We start from the raw sequence: 15,930 nt of genomic DNA, 5'->3' as shown, positions 1-15,930 counted from the left end.
CATGGAAATAGAAAGCGAAGCGTGTGCGCCAGTGTCACGGAGGCGACCTCTGCTCGCTGGCCATGTGTCCATTTCCATCAGGCTCAGACACAGGGTCACGCACAAGAAGAAACCGGGACCAAAAAGTTGTGAAAAAGCCTTCTTGCGGTCGGCCCTAAATCCTGGGCGTGCGCACACAGCTGCCCACAGTTTTTCTTTAGCGCAGCTTTCTCGCCAGGCGCCTGGAGGTGGAGTTCGGGTGCCCAGGCGACAGGGGGACCCGTGCGGGGCGGGGCAGCGTAGCCCCGGGGGAGCAGGTGTGCGCTTGGCGCTCGCATTTGGTGTTCTGGCTGAGGGAGAAAAATGGGAAGCTTTGATCTCAACAGAGTATTTCTTTTGTTAAGGGCTTTCTCCTCACCAGGGCCTTCTAGCCGCGGGGGAGTTTGACCTCCCAGTCCCTCCAGGCTCTGCATTTGGCTGTCTGCTGTTATTTTTAGCAAGAAGTATAAAAAGAATCTCAAAAAGTTTTAGCTGGGGAGAAAGTGGGAACCTGCGGGTGCCTCCACGCATTTGTGCCCTTGGGGAACCCCACGAGAAGCAGAAAGCAAGCCAAAAACCAAAGCGTTGCACGTTACTCTAGGGGAAAAAGCTCAGTGAGCACGGGTTTTAAAAGTGAAAGTTTAGGTCGCCCTTTTATGGTCGATTTTTCTAGATAGGGCGTTGGAGGTGACTATGGTATGGAACACATTCTTAGGCTGAAATGTCCCACGGACAGAACTTTAGCTATACACTTCCTGATAAGAATGTAGATTTCAGTAATAATAGTACTTAATCATAATAAAGCATTTGCTAAACCCACCTCAAAAAAAGACTATCAAAAGACATTTTATTATACCCCTAATGTGTGCCTGGCACTGGGTAGGCATTTCAGAACACCATCTTGTTTAAATTTTCAAGGACTTTGGACCCGAAATCCTTTACAAATAAAAGTATGCAAATAAAACCTTAAAATCTATTTCCAAAGCCCTTTCCCCCACTCTTGGGGTATTTAAAATGGTGCCGATTAACTGCTCATACCAAAACTGTTACTTCTGTTTTGGAGGAATTAACAAAGAAAACCCAGGCCAAATAAATCAACACGAAGTTCAGAAGGTCAGAGCAATTTGTCTTGGGAACAAAGTCTTCCCTTTGAGCTAAGAGGCATTCAAAAGAACTCTTGGTGGTAATGGGATTATTAAAGATATACCTGAGACCAGATAAATATTTGATGATTTCGCAAAGCACTAGGGTTTCTCTGCAGTTTTTCTTCTGCTGACACATGTTCCCCCATGGGGTCCGGACCTTGTGGCTTCATTAGACTTTGCAAGTCAAGGGCGGCTGGGGTTTCCCCAGAGTGCGTTGTGGGGTGCAGGGCTGCGCGGGAAAAGACAGACCCGGGTTTACGAGAGGGGTGTGCGCGTGTGTGCGCGCGCGCGTGTGTGTGTGTGTGTGTGTGTGTGCCTGCACGTGTGTGTGAGGAGGGGGGCGCGGGCCGGGAGGGAGGGAGATGCGGGTTACAGAGCTGCCACCTAGAGGCGCCTTCCTGCAGTGTATATAACGCAGGTCCGCCGCCGGAGAGCTCAGTCCTGCAAACTGCTCAGCCCTGAGGCGGTGAGCGCTGCCAAAGCCGCGCAGGAAGCCCTGAGCCCGAGCCCAGCCCCGAGGTAAGGAAACTGCTATCCGCAGCCCTGCCTGGGAAAGAAGGGGAGGACGGCGGGCAGGGTTTCTGCTCTTCAGCTAAGCGGTCTTTTTCAAAGGACTCTTTTTGAATTGCTGGGATGGTTGCTGAGAGTCTGCAGGTCTGGCTTCTGAAAAGCACGGGCTGCATGCTGCATGGCTGCCTTGCCAAAAGCCTGTCCGCTAACTTGGGGGCTCACCTTTCTGCTGCAGAAAGTAAAAAGGGCAGGTTTCCTTGAGTCACTCGTGGAAGGGACGCTCCGTGTGGGTGTTGGCTTTAGGAATCTGGTGTTTAGTTGTTGCTGTGGGCGTTTAAGCTCGGGTAAGTGGAGAACTTAGCAAGAATGCAGACTGGCCATTCTGCTTGCTCAGAGTTGGCATAGGGGACAGCCTGGCAACACTGCTAACCCTTTTGACTGGTAGATCAGTCGGCAAATAGAGGGACTTGCCCGTAAATATGTAACTGCAGAAGATGTGCACTTTATTAAGGGGCATCCTTAAGTGAAGCACTAAACTGCGCTGTGAATCTTTGTGATTCCAGAATGTATTTGAATTCGGGGCTTTGGGGGATTACCAGCTCCTGTAAGCCCAGAAGCTGTAAGAATGAATGTTAAATCAGCTCGGTCTCCGTGACTTTGATTGCATCCTTGCTAATCTAATTTGAGTATTTATTGTGCTCTTAGAAGGTAAGTCCAACTTCAGTTAGAAAAAAAAGGCACACACACAAGTCTAGGATTTTGTAATTTAAATATACCCTTCAGGTAAAGCATGACTTTTGTTCAATATTGTTAGCATGCATGAAGATTGAAGGGGTGACTGACAGAGCTTTGGACTGAGGTCAGGGGTGGGTGGTTAGCCAAGACTTGTAACTTCCAGGGAGAATGAGAAGTTGTAAAAGTCAGACTAGCTGTCTCCCTCCCTCCCTCCTTCCCTCCCTCCCTCCCTCCTTCTTTTCTGTCTCTCTTTTTTCCTTTCTCTCTTCTCTTCTCTCTCTCTTTCTCTCCATTCACTTGCTCACAACAGGATCATTAGGTTTTCCAAAAGTGGAAGAGGGCCCCCTGACATGGTTTATAGCTCTTTGAAGGTATTTGGTGCTCTGACATCCCCTGAAACTTCATTCTGCAAAGTTTCAATGTGGTAACTTTTTCTTTTTTTTTTTAAGCTCAGATGCTGCCTTTGTGTCCTTTTATTTATTCCAGGAAAATGTGGAGATCAAATAGGCTTGCCTAGAAAAGAAAGTGGAGGCTGCTGGGGTCTGTGCTTAACTTTTTATAGATTTTAAATGGATAAACTGCCTGTCCCTCTTCCATCAGCTCAGGAGCTTCCCCAGATGCAAAGCCTTTCTTTAAAGCAAAGGTGGGCAGGGGAGCTCTAGCTTGGAAACAATTTGCTCTTTTTCCCCAGGTCTCTGCCATAAACACTTGAATGTGTGCACAACTGCTGAGCTGGATGCCACAGCCTCCCGGGGATGGGGGGTGGGGGTGGGGGGCGCAGGGCGGGGTGCGGAAGAGCAAAAGAAAATTGAGAAATGCCTGTATTTTGCTGCCTGTCCAGTTTTTAAAAGGGGTCATGCATTGCAATCCTAGTTTTAAAAAAGTTCCAGAGAGTATAGTCGAGGCAGGCTGCCGGGGCTTAACTGAGTCAGGATTTGGGAGGTGAGTTTTTCCCTTATTAACAGCAAGTCCTGGGAGAATTGAGAAGGTATTATGGTTTCTAATCAGACCCAGAACAGGCAGAGTATAGGCTTTCTGGATGAAAAAAAAAATCCAAACAAAAAAACCTACTTAATCAGGAACAGTGGCTTTTTGTGCGATCATCTAGGCAGAGGGGCTCCTGTTTTCAGGGAGGCGTTGAGGGAGTGGCTGAAGTTACTCAGACCTGAGACTGGCCGACCGTCACTCTAGAAACCCTAAGAGTAAACCGAGGAGGAGAAAAACCTTCAAGATCAGGACTTTAGATTTTTCTCAGTGGTTTTTGCCGGGCACAAATGGAATTTGGAACGAAAAAGTACAGGGTTTGAACTTCGTTTTACTTTTAGGAACAAGAACGGTTTTAGAACGCCTTTCTAGTTGAGTTCCACGCACTCAGGTAGAGTTTAGGAAGAAACCCAAGGCTGGCTCATGTCAAGTGTTTTTCAAGTCCAGAAAATTATAGCCCTGGGACACACATTTCCTATTAAAGTAAAAACAAACAAGCAAGAAAAAAAAAAAAAAGAGAGAGAGGGAGAGAAAAAAAGAAAAGGGAAAAAAAGGGGATTATCTGATTTTGAATACTTGATGGTTTTCTGCAGGGAATATTTGATGTTTTTTTAACCTAAGGATCTACTAATTTAGAATTGAAAAAAAAAAAGTAGGTGCTTTCCTTGTTAAAGTAATGAGGGGATTGCATATTTTTATGGTGAACATTTTGCTGAGCCACAGGTAGGTCTGGGAGCTGACTCTGTTTTGTTCTAAGCGCTCGAAGAGTGGAGGGACTAAGTGACTCAGGTGGCTTCGGACCGTTGTTGGCTAAGGGACAGCGAAAGGACTGTGCGTCCGGATAGCCCGCGTCTTCGAATTTTCTTGTGGTAACAGATACCTTTGCGGGGATCATCAATGAGTTTTACGATAACAGGCCAAGATGGAGTCGCCTTCTCCTGAGAACCCTATTGTGTCTGGCCCAGAGCCTGGCTGACCTCCCACTGCCTCATCCAGGTCCTGAGCTGGGTGGGAACGAGGGCTCTGGTTACACCCGGCCAACCCAGCCGGCAGCCTTTGTGACGTGGGTCTCTGGATCTGCCCTTCTGGGCACAACCCTGCTTCCCCATGGGCAGCTGAGCACAATAGACCAGATCGGGTTTCTGGATGTGGGGTTCGTTTTCTCCCCCAAATACCTAAAAGTGGGTGAGGATGCCCCACCCCGTGCCTTAACAGGAAGTCTTTTGAGGACCCCAGCAATAGGTGGCCTCTATCTGAATCAGGATAGGGAGTTTTTTTTTCTCTTTGACACTATTATTTTTTTGAGTTTTCTAATGATTTAGACCAGTTCCTTACTTGTGTGAAATAAGTCGTAGTCAAGACAGCATTGTTTCTGTTTGCTTGGCACTGGGGGACAGACCATTCCCCAATCTGCTGTCAGCCCTAGCAGATGGCCGCAGGGAGTCTGCCGGGGCTGAAGCTTTTCTGGACTTCCCCGTAGATTTAATGCAGCATCGGTAAAAACAAAAACAAAAAAATCCCCAAAAAACAAAAAACGCTGACCCCAATGATGTGCAATTGCCTGACGATTTTTTAGAGGTGGTGTGGGTTCTCCTCACCTGAACTGCATGCCAGCTAGCGTCGAAGGGGTGGGACTCTGGCAAGGAGGCCAGAGCATGGCTCCCCCTGGGTGAAGCCTCTGGAGAAGTTGGGGAAGTGCAGAGAGCTACTGTGAGCCACAGATAAGCGGGTCTCTTCTCCTGGCCTGGCCTGGGTCCGCAGGTGCGCGGCAGTGAGAGGCTGAACGAGGTGATCCAGTCTGAACAGCACAGAATTGCTCTGTGAAATTTCCTGCTGGGAGGACCCAGATCCCAAATTGCAGAAAGCCGATAAAAAATGTCGCCTGGAGGCAGAGGTCCTAAAGAGCCCGAGGGCCAGAGGGCCCCTCACTGTCCCAGCTAGTGCCCAGCCCCGGCCTGGCCGGGGTAATCTTACCTGCACCATGGGGGACTGGGCGGGAGCACCTTCCTCCAGCCTGTTTGCACCCTGTCCCCAGAGCACCCCACTGCCGGCCTTCGACATGGCTTGTGACACCTGTGCCCCCAAGAACCATCTGCTGCAAGCCGCACCCTTGCTCAAAATCTCTGTGGCTCCTGCATGGGCAGGCCCAGCCCGACTCCCCCACTGCCCGCACCCTTGCTCCTGACCCTGGTCGCCAGCCAGCTTTCCTTCATGGGGAGCTTGGGCTCAGCTAGATTCAGTGACCCTCCTCATGCCATATCATTGATCATCTCACCCCTCCATTTTTCCTAAACCACTGGCTTGGAAATCCCTCACCCTCCAGCTCTGGGGGCCACCCACCACCACCCTGCTGCCTTCTTGCCCTTCTTGTTTGGCGGGCGAGTTCTTGGGGGACGGGGCATGGTGATTCCGGTCTGTTAGGCCCAGAGCAGTGCCCTTTCACAGAGGAGGCTCCACAAACGTTTGGGGGCTTGAAACGGCTGATGTTCGTCTCCGCTTGATGAGGGGTTCAGAAAAGCCTCTTGTGGACTCCTGTTCCCAGTGATGGCCTCAGACCCCTGGTCTTGGTGGAGCCTGATTTATCACTACTGACTTTTGACCGTGGACGCACCGAAAACCCGCCTCGTGCTGGGTGTGGTATCCGAGGCTGCGGGGCTTGGGCAGGAAGAACGTGGAGTGACACAGCATACAGATGTGTGGCCTGGGTGGGGGGCGAGGCGGGAGAAACGAGACGGTCACCTGGGATAGGAGCGGCTAAGGGGGTTGGTCAGGAAGAATCTTCCCGGTCTGCAGTGGGGATTTGCCAACACGCTGAAGGCCGTTTCGGGGAACAGCAACCAGGAGCCCGAACACGTGGCAGGCTCTGCCGCGGAGAGACTGACTTTGGGCCAGAGAGAGGGCCTGTTTTCTGCAGGCCAACTGCCACCCCGTGCAGACCACCCTTGGGGACGTTAATTCTGGCTTGACCGCCAGCTCCCTGGGTAAGCTCAGGCCACCATTTGGAGGCAGCGACATGCCCCGGGCCACTTGCCATAGTTCACTTGTTGCGGGGGATACTAGGTTGATGAATAAGGAGCCTGAGGAGTGGGAGGCACATCTCCCAGGAAAGTCCTCACATTGACCAAGAGGAACCTTCTGCCACTGGGGCTGGGGATGGTGGATGAGTCCCTTTGCAGACCCCAGGCCGGTGGGGAGGATGGGCCAGATGCTGGGTCCTCTGCAGGCCATAGGAAACTTCCCTTCCTGTCCCGGCGGAAGGGGGATGCTCCCTGCGCGCGGGTGTGGGACAAGGTCGAGAGCACGTGGCCGCTGTGGAGAGGAGAGTCAGAGAAAGCACGCGGAGTGTGAGGTAGAAGGGAGCGGACGGGGGCAAGGTCCAGCTCTCTGCCCTCAGTCGGGTCTCTGGGCTCTAGGACAATGGAACTTGAACCGCTAATGTTCTGTGAAACATCCCTCCATCAGAATCTACCTAATTCTTTTTTTTTTTTTTTATTCTTATGTTAATCCCCATACATTACATCATTAGTTCTAGATGAAGTGTTCCATGATTCATTGTTCGTGCACAACACCCAGTGCTCCATGCAGAACATGCCCTCCTCAATACCCACCACCAGGCCAACCCATCCTCCCACCCCCCTCCCCTCTAGAACCCTCAGTTTGTTTTTCAGAGTCCATCGTCTCTCATGGTTCGTCCACCCCTCCGAATTCCCCCGCTTCATTCCTAGAATCTACCTAATTCTTGATGTCAAATTTCAAACTGTACAGAAGTTTACGGAGTAAAATCTACAAAGCCCCCTTTGTGCCCCCACCCTACCCTGGCCGCCCAAAGCTTTTGTCCTTCCCGCTGGTCTTTTTTCTCTGCCTTCGTGCGCGTGTGTTTACACATAAAGCTGTGCGCACTTTTTGCTCTGGTTTTTACGTCCGTGTATTCAGGTGTGCTGCAACTTTCGTGCTTCACAAAAGCAGACCCCCTCTGTCTTCTCGCAGCTCTATTGTATTTCAGGCGGTGGATACGCGCTACTTTATCAAACCATTCCTCTCCCGATGGACATCTACGTTGTCTCCAGTTTTTTGCTAATGAAGAGTGCTTTAGTACATGCATGTACAGTTGGGGACACGTGAGTCTTTCGAGAGGAAAAATGTGTGAACTTGTAAAATCAAAAAGCTGTAGAAAATTCAAAGCCCTGTTTTTTTTTTTTTTTCCTTTTGTCAGGACCCTTTACGCAGTTGCCTTACCACTTGGTTGTGAGGGGGTCTCATCCTCCCACCTGCCCTGGCGGAGGCTCCGAGCCCTCAGGGAGGCAGGCAGTGTTCAGGTGTGACTCTGGAAGTTTTTCCCAAGCTCTGGCCCCGGGCTGGCAGCAATGGAGTTGCCGGTTTATCCCAGCAGAGAGTGGCTGGTCCCAGTGGGAAGAGTGGTCTCCTGCAGGTCCGGGTCAGACCACTGCTGCTTCCCGGCAGGCACAGACCAGCACACTGGCCCAGAGGCCTGACCCCTTAGACAGGAGCGCGGATCCTTCCCGAAGGACGCAGAATGCTGTCGGCTCTCTGTGTACCCGCTGAGGCGATCTGCTCTTGCAGGAAGGCAGCTGGGATTCTGGTGCGGGACACTCAGGGAGTTAAAGTGGCCCCTGTGGTCCATTAGGCGGCCCCCTCCCTCAACCGGGACAGGAAGGGAGGTTTCCTATGGCCTGCTAGGAGCTTTGTCGCCAGGCCTTTGGAATCCAGGGGCCTGGGTAGACACTCCATAGTTCGCCATATTGGTGACTCTGAGGGTGTCACTTGAGGAAGATTCCTCTCTCCCGTGGTGGCCACACACCGTCGCTGGGAAGGCATCGAGTGGACGTCCCTGCCCCAGCCCTCCTGGACACTCGCTCGGGCAGACGGGCCTTTGCTGCAGACCACATGGGACGTATGGTGCAGATTGTCTTTGTCAAATCATATTCTTTTCTGGAAGTGGCCCTGGATTGTTTCCAAAACCAAACGCATATAAAATACCGAAAGGACAGGGCTGAGCTGTTGTGAGTCGTAGTTCCTTCCTTAGTCCCCCGTTTGGATTTGCAGGGGGTTTGAGGACTACAATTTGTTTCATTTCCTCTCTGTGCCTCCTTCCTCCTCTTGATCACTAAGGCCGTCCGCCCTGGGAGGGGGTCCCAGGGGGTCCCCCTGGGGGAGGGGGTGGTCAGGGCACGGACCTCGGGCTTCAGCTCCTGGGCTGATGGGTGGTGGGAGATCAGTGACGGGGGGCCAGCTGGCTTTCACACTCGAGCTAGGAGCCTCAAAGCCTCCGTTCTCCCCTTCAGCCCTGGCTGGAAGAGTCTCACCGTGCCCCCCGAAGGCAAGGGAGAGGACAGCTGAGGGGAGCCGTGCCCCGCGAGCAGGTAACGCTTCTGGCTCAGAGGACCGGTGATCGCTAAATCAGGTGCTCATTGCCCAGAGGGCAGAGGTGAAAACCACAGATGGGGCCCGAGCCCTCCCCCACCATGGCTGGAGCTCTGGGATTAGCGACGGTTGGCAGCCCCAGAGGGTGGATCCGGACACCTTGACCTGGTAATTTCCAAAAGGGCAGGGTGTGAGAGGCAGGTGACTTCTCATAGACCCCCATGCCTGCATGGGTCTGGCTGTCCACACTGAGCAGTGCCCGGCGCCTGTCCGCTGAATCGTACTGGAGGCCCGAGCTCGCTCACTGACTCCTTGTGGTGAGCAAAGAGCTGGGGGTGCTTAGACCCAGTCAGGCTAACCAGGGCTGGGGCTCATTCCTTCCTTTTTGGCCTGTGGACGGTCCCGTGGACGGTCCCGTGGACGGTCCCGTGGACGGCCCGGACCCTGGGCTCTGTGGCTGTGTGTGCCGAGGCCTTGCAGGGCTGCACCGGTGTGGACTGAGGAGGGAGCCCCGCCTGGCCCAGGCCCACCTCTGCCCAGCTGTGGGGCTGCGGACTGCCCTCCAGCTCCTCCGCTCTGCAGGGACTCCGGGATCAGATGAGGTCATGAGGCGAAAGCACTTCATAAACTAGGCCATGCTGCAGGTGTGCTTCATTTTAAGGAAATGGGAGGAAAAAAGGGGTCACCACATTAGAACCATGAAATCCCTGCGTTGTTCTCTTCTGGAATTGGGGGCTTCGAGGGATGGGAAGGGGAGGGTCAGCCCCGGGCAGGTTAGTGGCCAGGGGGAGGTGGAAATCGTAGCTTCAAAGCACGCCACCCTCGAGGCCAGTCCAGTGGGTCAGGGAGCCCTGGCTCCTCCAAGTGTCCTCTGCTGCCCCTTGTGCCCACGTCCTTTGGGGGTCCTTAAGCTGCTTCTTAGGACGGGGCGGTCCAAAGTCTCATAATGTGAGGAGTTTCTTTGTCCTAAACGTGATCGTGCTGAGTCTCCCCGGGTGCTTCCTCTGCTTGTGTGTCTGTCTGGTCTGGCCCAAGTTGGTGGTCACAGGGCGTGGGGATCCTCCTGGTGGGGTGCTCCGAGGACCACCGGCTTCCCGGCTCTGGGCCCTGCAGCTGGGAGGCCTGGGCTTCTCCCCTCAGCAGCGGGGACACGGGGACCTGCTTAGGTCACCGGGACAGGGACTGATGGCCACTTCAAACACGTGGAGAAGAACTGCCCAGAAGCCTGCAGGTGGTCTCCATTAACTAAGATTTAGGATTAGGTCACCTGCTGTGAGTTTTGAGGCTAAGGAGCCGGTTCTGGGAGGCAGCAGAATGTCTCACTCGTCAGGGATTCTGTTCTGAAGGTAAATCTATCAAACTGCCCGTCCCTGCTCTCCCCTGCATCTCCCTCCAGGCAGGGACATGTATTACTTAGGCAGTTAAGAGGTCGTTTCAAATGTGGAGCAAGAATTAAGGGGGGCTGTGCTTTTTGCCAAAGGGACGGGAGGGTGGGGGTGGAGATTTACAGAGCATCTGCTATGCGCTAGATTCTGGATTGGGCCCTTTGGTTCTTGGGTGCCTCTGTAAGATGGTGCTGGTGTCCTGAGAATACAGCTGAAGACAGGTTAGCGAGTCAAGTTAAACAGCAGTGAGGAAGGAATCAGGATTCCCACCCAGGAAGGTCTGGTCTCGGGATGGGTGCTTTTCCCAGCTATGTGTCCTCATACCGTTAGCGTAGGTGGACCAGGGTTGCCCATCCTCCTATGTGACCTGGGGTCCACTTTGGATGAACCTGGCACAGAAGCTTGACTTGGGATCAGTCATTACCTGTGACCCGTGAGAAGGAAGGAAAACCACCTTTGCATGTGAGATCACTCCTAGCGGGGCGCCCTTGTTCCCAGGGTCACCCAGTGGGCTGCCGACCCAGGGCCGTGTCCTGCAGGGACTTCAGGGCCCTCGAGTGGATGGGGCCCCAGTAGAAGACAGCTCTCCTAGCTGGGGCATTTGGGGAGAAATGATCATTTCTTGGCACAAGTGGTACTTTGGAGCTGAATTCTCTGTGGATATTGGTGACAGTTCAGAGTGTTGGCCTCATGTTAGGTCAGCAGGAAAGACAGTTGAGACGATCGCCTCCCCCTCCCCCAGAAGTGCAGCAGGTGGTGACTTTTGTGCTTGGCACAAGTTGTAAGAAGGGGAACCTAGGCAGTGGCCCACAGCTCCAGACAGCTGGGTGGCTGCCCTTCGTTGAAAACCCCACGACAAACCCAGGGTCTGCAGGTTTGGGGTGCAATCAAGCTGCAGGGCGTTACACACCGCTGATCTTCATGAATGAGAACTGAAGGTGGCCCAGGACCCAGGTTTCCACACACATTTGGCAGGAAGGTGAAGTGCACTGAGTCCCATTTTTGGTGCACACGTGGGAGGGGATCTCAAGCACTCTCATTAGGACACCAGGGCAGGATACTTATCATACAGCAGTGCCAGGAACAGATGGACTCTGCCGTTCTTTGGGGCATGGGGAGAATGGCTCCACTGTCCTCTGCTAGGATTGAGCGAGCCGTCAGCGTCGCTGTGGCTGTCAGACGTTTCTCGGGCCCCCGGACCATGCCGCTCTCACACTGTGGGCACAGCCAGGCTGGTGATGTCTGGAGAACACAGCAGTCCCTGTTTCTCGATTAGGCACCATGCGAACCTGGATGCCGGGCCCGTTTGATGTCGTCGTGTGGAGCTCTGCTACGCTTTTCCTTTTCTCCTTTCTTTGGGAAGACACCGCCGAGCGTGCGGAGCGCCGGAAAAGCGTCTTGACCGGCACTCCGGTGTTTCCTAACGAAGCCACTTTTCCATTGCATCCTTTCTGTTTGATTTTTGCACAGGCCGTCAGCTCGCTGCCCGCAGCGCCATGGATCTGCACCTCTTCGACTACTCGGAACCAGGGAACTTCTCCGACAGCAGCTGGCCGTGCAACGGCAGCGACTGCCTCGTCGTCGACACGGTGCTGTGTCCCAACATGCCCAACAAGAGCGTGCTCCTGTACACGCTGTCCTTCATTTACATCTTCATCTTCGTGACCGGCATGATCGCCAACTCCGTGGTGGTCTGGGCGAACATCCAGGCCAAGACCACCGGCTACGACACGCACTGCTACATCCTCAACCTGGCCATCGCCGACCTGTGGGTGGTGGTCACCATCCCCGTCTGGGTGGTCAGCCTCATGCAGCATAACCAGTGGCCCATGGGAGAGCTCACGTGCAAGATCACCCACCTCATCTTCTCCATCAACCTGTTCGGCAGCATCTTCTTCCTCACGTGCATGAGCGTGGACCGCTACTTCTCCATCGCCTACTTCGCCGGCACCTCGAGCCGCAGGAAGAAGGTGGTCCGCCGCGTCGTCTGCGCGCTGGTGTGGCTGCTGGCCTTCTGCGTGTCCCTGCCCGACACCTACTACCTGAAGACTGTCACGTCGGCGTCCAACAACGAGACCTACTGCCGCTCCTTCTACCCCGAGCACAGCGTCAAGGAGTGGCTCATCAGCATGGAGCTGATCTCTGTGGTCTTGGGCTTCGCCATCCCCTTTTGCATCATCGCCGTCTTTTACTGCCTGCTGGCCCGAGCCATCGCCGCATCCGGCGACCAGGAGAAGCAGAGCAGTCGCAAAATCATCTTCTCCTATGTGGTGGTCTTCCTTGTGTGCTGGCTCCCCTACCATGTGGTGGTGCTCCTGGACATCTTCTCCATCCTCCACTACATCCCCTTCACCTGCCAGCTGGAGAACTTCATCTTCACGGCTCTGCACGTCACGCAGTGCCTGTCGCTGGTGCACTGCTGTGTCAACCCCGTGCTCTACAGCTTCATCAGTCGTAACTACAGGTACGAGCTGATGAAGGCCTTCATCTTTAAGTACTCGGCCAAGACAGGGCTCACCAAGCTCATCGATGCTTCCAGGGTGTCAGAAACAGAGTACTCCGCCTTGGAGCAGAACACCAAGTGACGCGCCTTGCGGGGTCTCCGGGACAAGTCTGCTTGCTTCCTCCACGGCACTGGCTTGCGTCGTTCCCAAGAGTAAAGCAAGGTGGCTTCGGGGTTTGAGGCCGGAGTAGCGTGGAGAGGGGAGCGGGGGCCGCCGAGCACCCTTCTTCCCCTCTTTCTTGGGCCGTGGTGGTGGGTCTCGTGCGAGGCCGTGCGTCCCAATGCGTCCACAGCCCGTCGTGTGTCCAAGCCCGCCGCGGGGCAGGCTAGCCTGCACTTCTGTACAATAGGACGTTCTGTGTTCCCTGGAGGTTTTATATGGTGATTTGTATTTAAATCTTAAGACTTTTATTTTCTCATTATCAGTGTACCTTATAAATGTATTTGAAAGTTTAAATATATTTTAAATATTGTATGGGAGCTAAGACGCTGACATATATTCAGAGTGTTGTAGTTTTAAAGCTAGTTTGATTTCAGTTTTGACTAAGGATGACATTAATTGTTAGCTGTTTTGAAATTTTATATATATATATATATATATATATATATATGAATCTATAAATCTATGCCAGGCCTGGCTGAAGTGTTTTATTTACGATAGTTTTGTATCTGTGTGGTGCTCTGTACTAGCATGGGATATGGAACAGGAATAACTCTGTAAAGCAGTTTGTGATATTCATAGTTTTGTAAAGTTACGTTAAAAAGAAGCAAAATGGAGCAAAACTGTTCCAGGCTGCAATGCTGTGCACAAAACGAACAGTCTCGTTTCGGAGAGTTCTCTCAATTTTGTAAGTTATTATTATTTTTTTTTTTAAATAAAGATTTGTTTTTCCTGAAAAGGCATCCGAGTGTCCATGTTAAAAAGCATGTTTGGCATTCAGGTGGCGTGCATGATAATAACAGTACAAATCTATACCGCATGTCAGTTTGACCTAATATGCTTAAGGAAAGAGCGCTACCATAAAGGCAAAACCCAAGGGGTTAACTTGGATGCAATGAGATAAGAGGAAAAACATTCGAGCGTATTGAGCGTTTTGGTTTCTTAAGAAAATGTCATGCAACGTATTTGCGGGAGAAGAGATGGCTGGTAGGTGTGGCTTTCAAGGCCACGCTGGTGCTAGAAGGTTCTTGGCTGCTGTTGGCCCAGAGCTGTTCAGGACCCAGGACTCACATCATTATGTGTACCCCCATGTGCCCCCAGGGCCGCATGTCACGGCCCCTTGACACTTCTCTGCTAAGGTTCTGTGGTTTAAGTCCTGTTTCTCTTCCTGTGTACAGGACAAACTCTTCATTTAAAAAATAACACCGATCAGTGACCGTCTTCTTAAGGCCAAGCAATGAGCGAATCGTCAGCTCGTGCATTACCAAATAAATCCACCTGACGAGTGGCTTCAAAGAGCACGGTCAGAATGGCCAGTTCTGCTGTGCCCTCACCAATGCTCTGTGGGTCCACAAGAAAGAATGGTGGAGGCCTTAGCAGGCAGGTGCATCTGGGCGGGCAGGGGGGAAGGACCGGCTCCCCGAAGCTGCCCGTTCCGCCTCCACCTTTGATGGGACTGATTTGCACAGGGAGCTATTTGCCAACACAAGGATGGACCCCGGCCAGGAGCTCCGCTCTCACCTATGAGCTTGGGGGCTGCTACCATATTGGAAAGTCCTCATGCACCTCGCCCCCCGGCCCCGACAGCCCCCCAGGGCCCATAGACTGAGCCTGCTGCAGGATGGCTCCTTATGGCTGAGAGTTTTCCAACCAGGGTTATAAATTACTCTAAATATCTACTTGATACACACACATGTTCTCAGGTGCATATGTGCCTTGCCTTGTTCCAAACAGGGTTCCGGTTGGATAACAACAGTGTAGCTAGTGGGACAATAGCTTAACTACAGGCAAAGATCCCAAGAGCCAGGGCAAGTAAGAGCAGACGGCACAGAGAAGCCCTTGATTCGTGCCCCAGACAAGTGTTCCTGACAATAGGAAAGGCCTGCAGTTGGCTCCGAGCTTCTAGTGGTCTAAGTCCAGACAGAAATAAGCTCTACCAAATAGTAAATTCAAGGTGGAGGCATAAGCCATAAGCTCAGCTGTGCCGTAGGTGTAACGTAAGAAGTAACGCCACCGAATTTCTATTTCGGGGTCTCATATCCGTCAATTCAGAGATGCTCCCCACCCCTGCCCAGTTACCCTGGGATTTTGGACAAGCTCTGTAGGCGGTGACGTAGGGAAGTGGGGGTGGTCCTCGCTGTCTGTTCCTGCCAGGAACTTCAGAAATGCCCACCATCGCCTGCCTGGTGCTTATGCAGGTCTCCTCTGTGTCCTCTTATTGCAGGGTCTCTTTCTGTTGCTCCCCAACCCCATGTTGGGTCATGGGGATGGGACTTGGTGGCCTGCCCTGGCCTTTTTCTGGTTTCTGACCACCCTTTGCCCACAACAATCACCCAGCTGCCCCCTCCTGCACTGAGGGGTGGAGGGCGGGTGTGCAGACGCTGAACTGATTCTAGACAAACCATGCAGCCCTTTTTGCTTTGTGGGATTCCCATCTCCGCCCGGACCCCAGGACACGGTGCCCTCAGACCACTGTGGGGTCTCTGGTGTGCAAGCTCCGTCTCAGGGATGCTGCGGTGACGAAGCTCCCTCTGCTCCTAGAAATCCCCTTCTTTGCCCTGCCTGAGGCTTGAAGACTTGCTCTGATTCATCCTGGTTACCCAGACTCCAAAGCCCTTCCTTTGATCTCTGGCTGTAACAGCCCTCCCGGGACCTCTGGCTCTGGACTTCGGCATTGCAGGTGGAGTGTGGAGGCATGGGTCAAGGGGTACAGAACTCTGAGGGGGGGCGGATAATGAGTTAATATTAAAGAAATTCCATCCTACCCAAGTGGATGTGGATGTGGAGTTGGGAGAAGGAGCCATGTGCCAGGTTTTAGATAGGAGGTGGGCTCTAGGGGGAAGAAGTTTAGTGCAGAAGCCCCCAGCTCTCCTCAAATTCATTGTCCAGAGAGCCCGACGCTGACATTTCTCCCTTTGGAGATTCATTCGCTTGGCATCCCTTCTGATGGAAAGATCTTTGAAAATGCTAGCCTCGCGAGACGGTAGCGAAGCTGTGAGTGATTTTGTGCACGATGGCATTTGGACCCCAGGAGGGGTGGCTGGAGCTCCAGCAGAGGGTGGGGTGTGGGATGGAGAGAGAAGCGGCCTGGAGCCCCCACCCCACTGG

General features: G+C 52.9%; 1 protein-coding gene across 3 annotated transcripts; it reads left to right on the top strand.

Annotated features, from left to right (window-relative positions):
* The first annotated feature begins 1,552 nt into the window (after positions 1-1,552).
* On the top strand, positions 1,553-13,561 carry ACKR3 (atypical chemokine receptor 3). Of its 3 annotated transcripts, none has more exons than XM_081813339.1 (2): positions 1,553-1,682; positions 11,630-13,561. In XM_081813339.1, exon 2 carries the CDS (start codon positions 11,656-11,658, stop codon positions 12,742-12,744), a length of 1,089 nt encoding a protein of 362 aa, XP_081669465.1. In that variant the 5' UTR covers positions 1,553-1,682; positions 11,630-11,655; the 3' UTR covers positions 12,745-13,561. The 3 variants fall into 3 exon arrangements, with proteins under 3 accessions (XP_081669465.1, XP_081669466.1, XP_006739023.2); XM_081813340.1 differs by lacking the exon at positions 1,553-1,682 and adding an exon at positions 1,713-2,381; XM_006738960.3 differs by lacking the exon at positions 1,553-1,682 and adding an exon at positions 7,140-8,773.
* The last annotated feature ends 2,369 nt before the right edge of the window (positions 13,562-15,930 follow it).

This window comes from Leptonychotes weddellii, chromosome 3 (assembly GCF_054177405.1).
Source record: "Leptonychotes weddellii isolate Sample4059 chromosome 3, ASM5417740v2, whole genome shotgun sequence".
Taxonomy (NCBI): Eukaryota; Metazoa; Chordata; class Mammalia; order Carnivora; family Phocidae; genus Leptonychotes; species Leptonychotes weddellii.
Note: the sequence above shows the minus strand (reverse complement) of the source record. Positions and strands in the feature narration are given on the sequence as shown.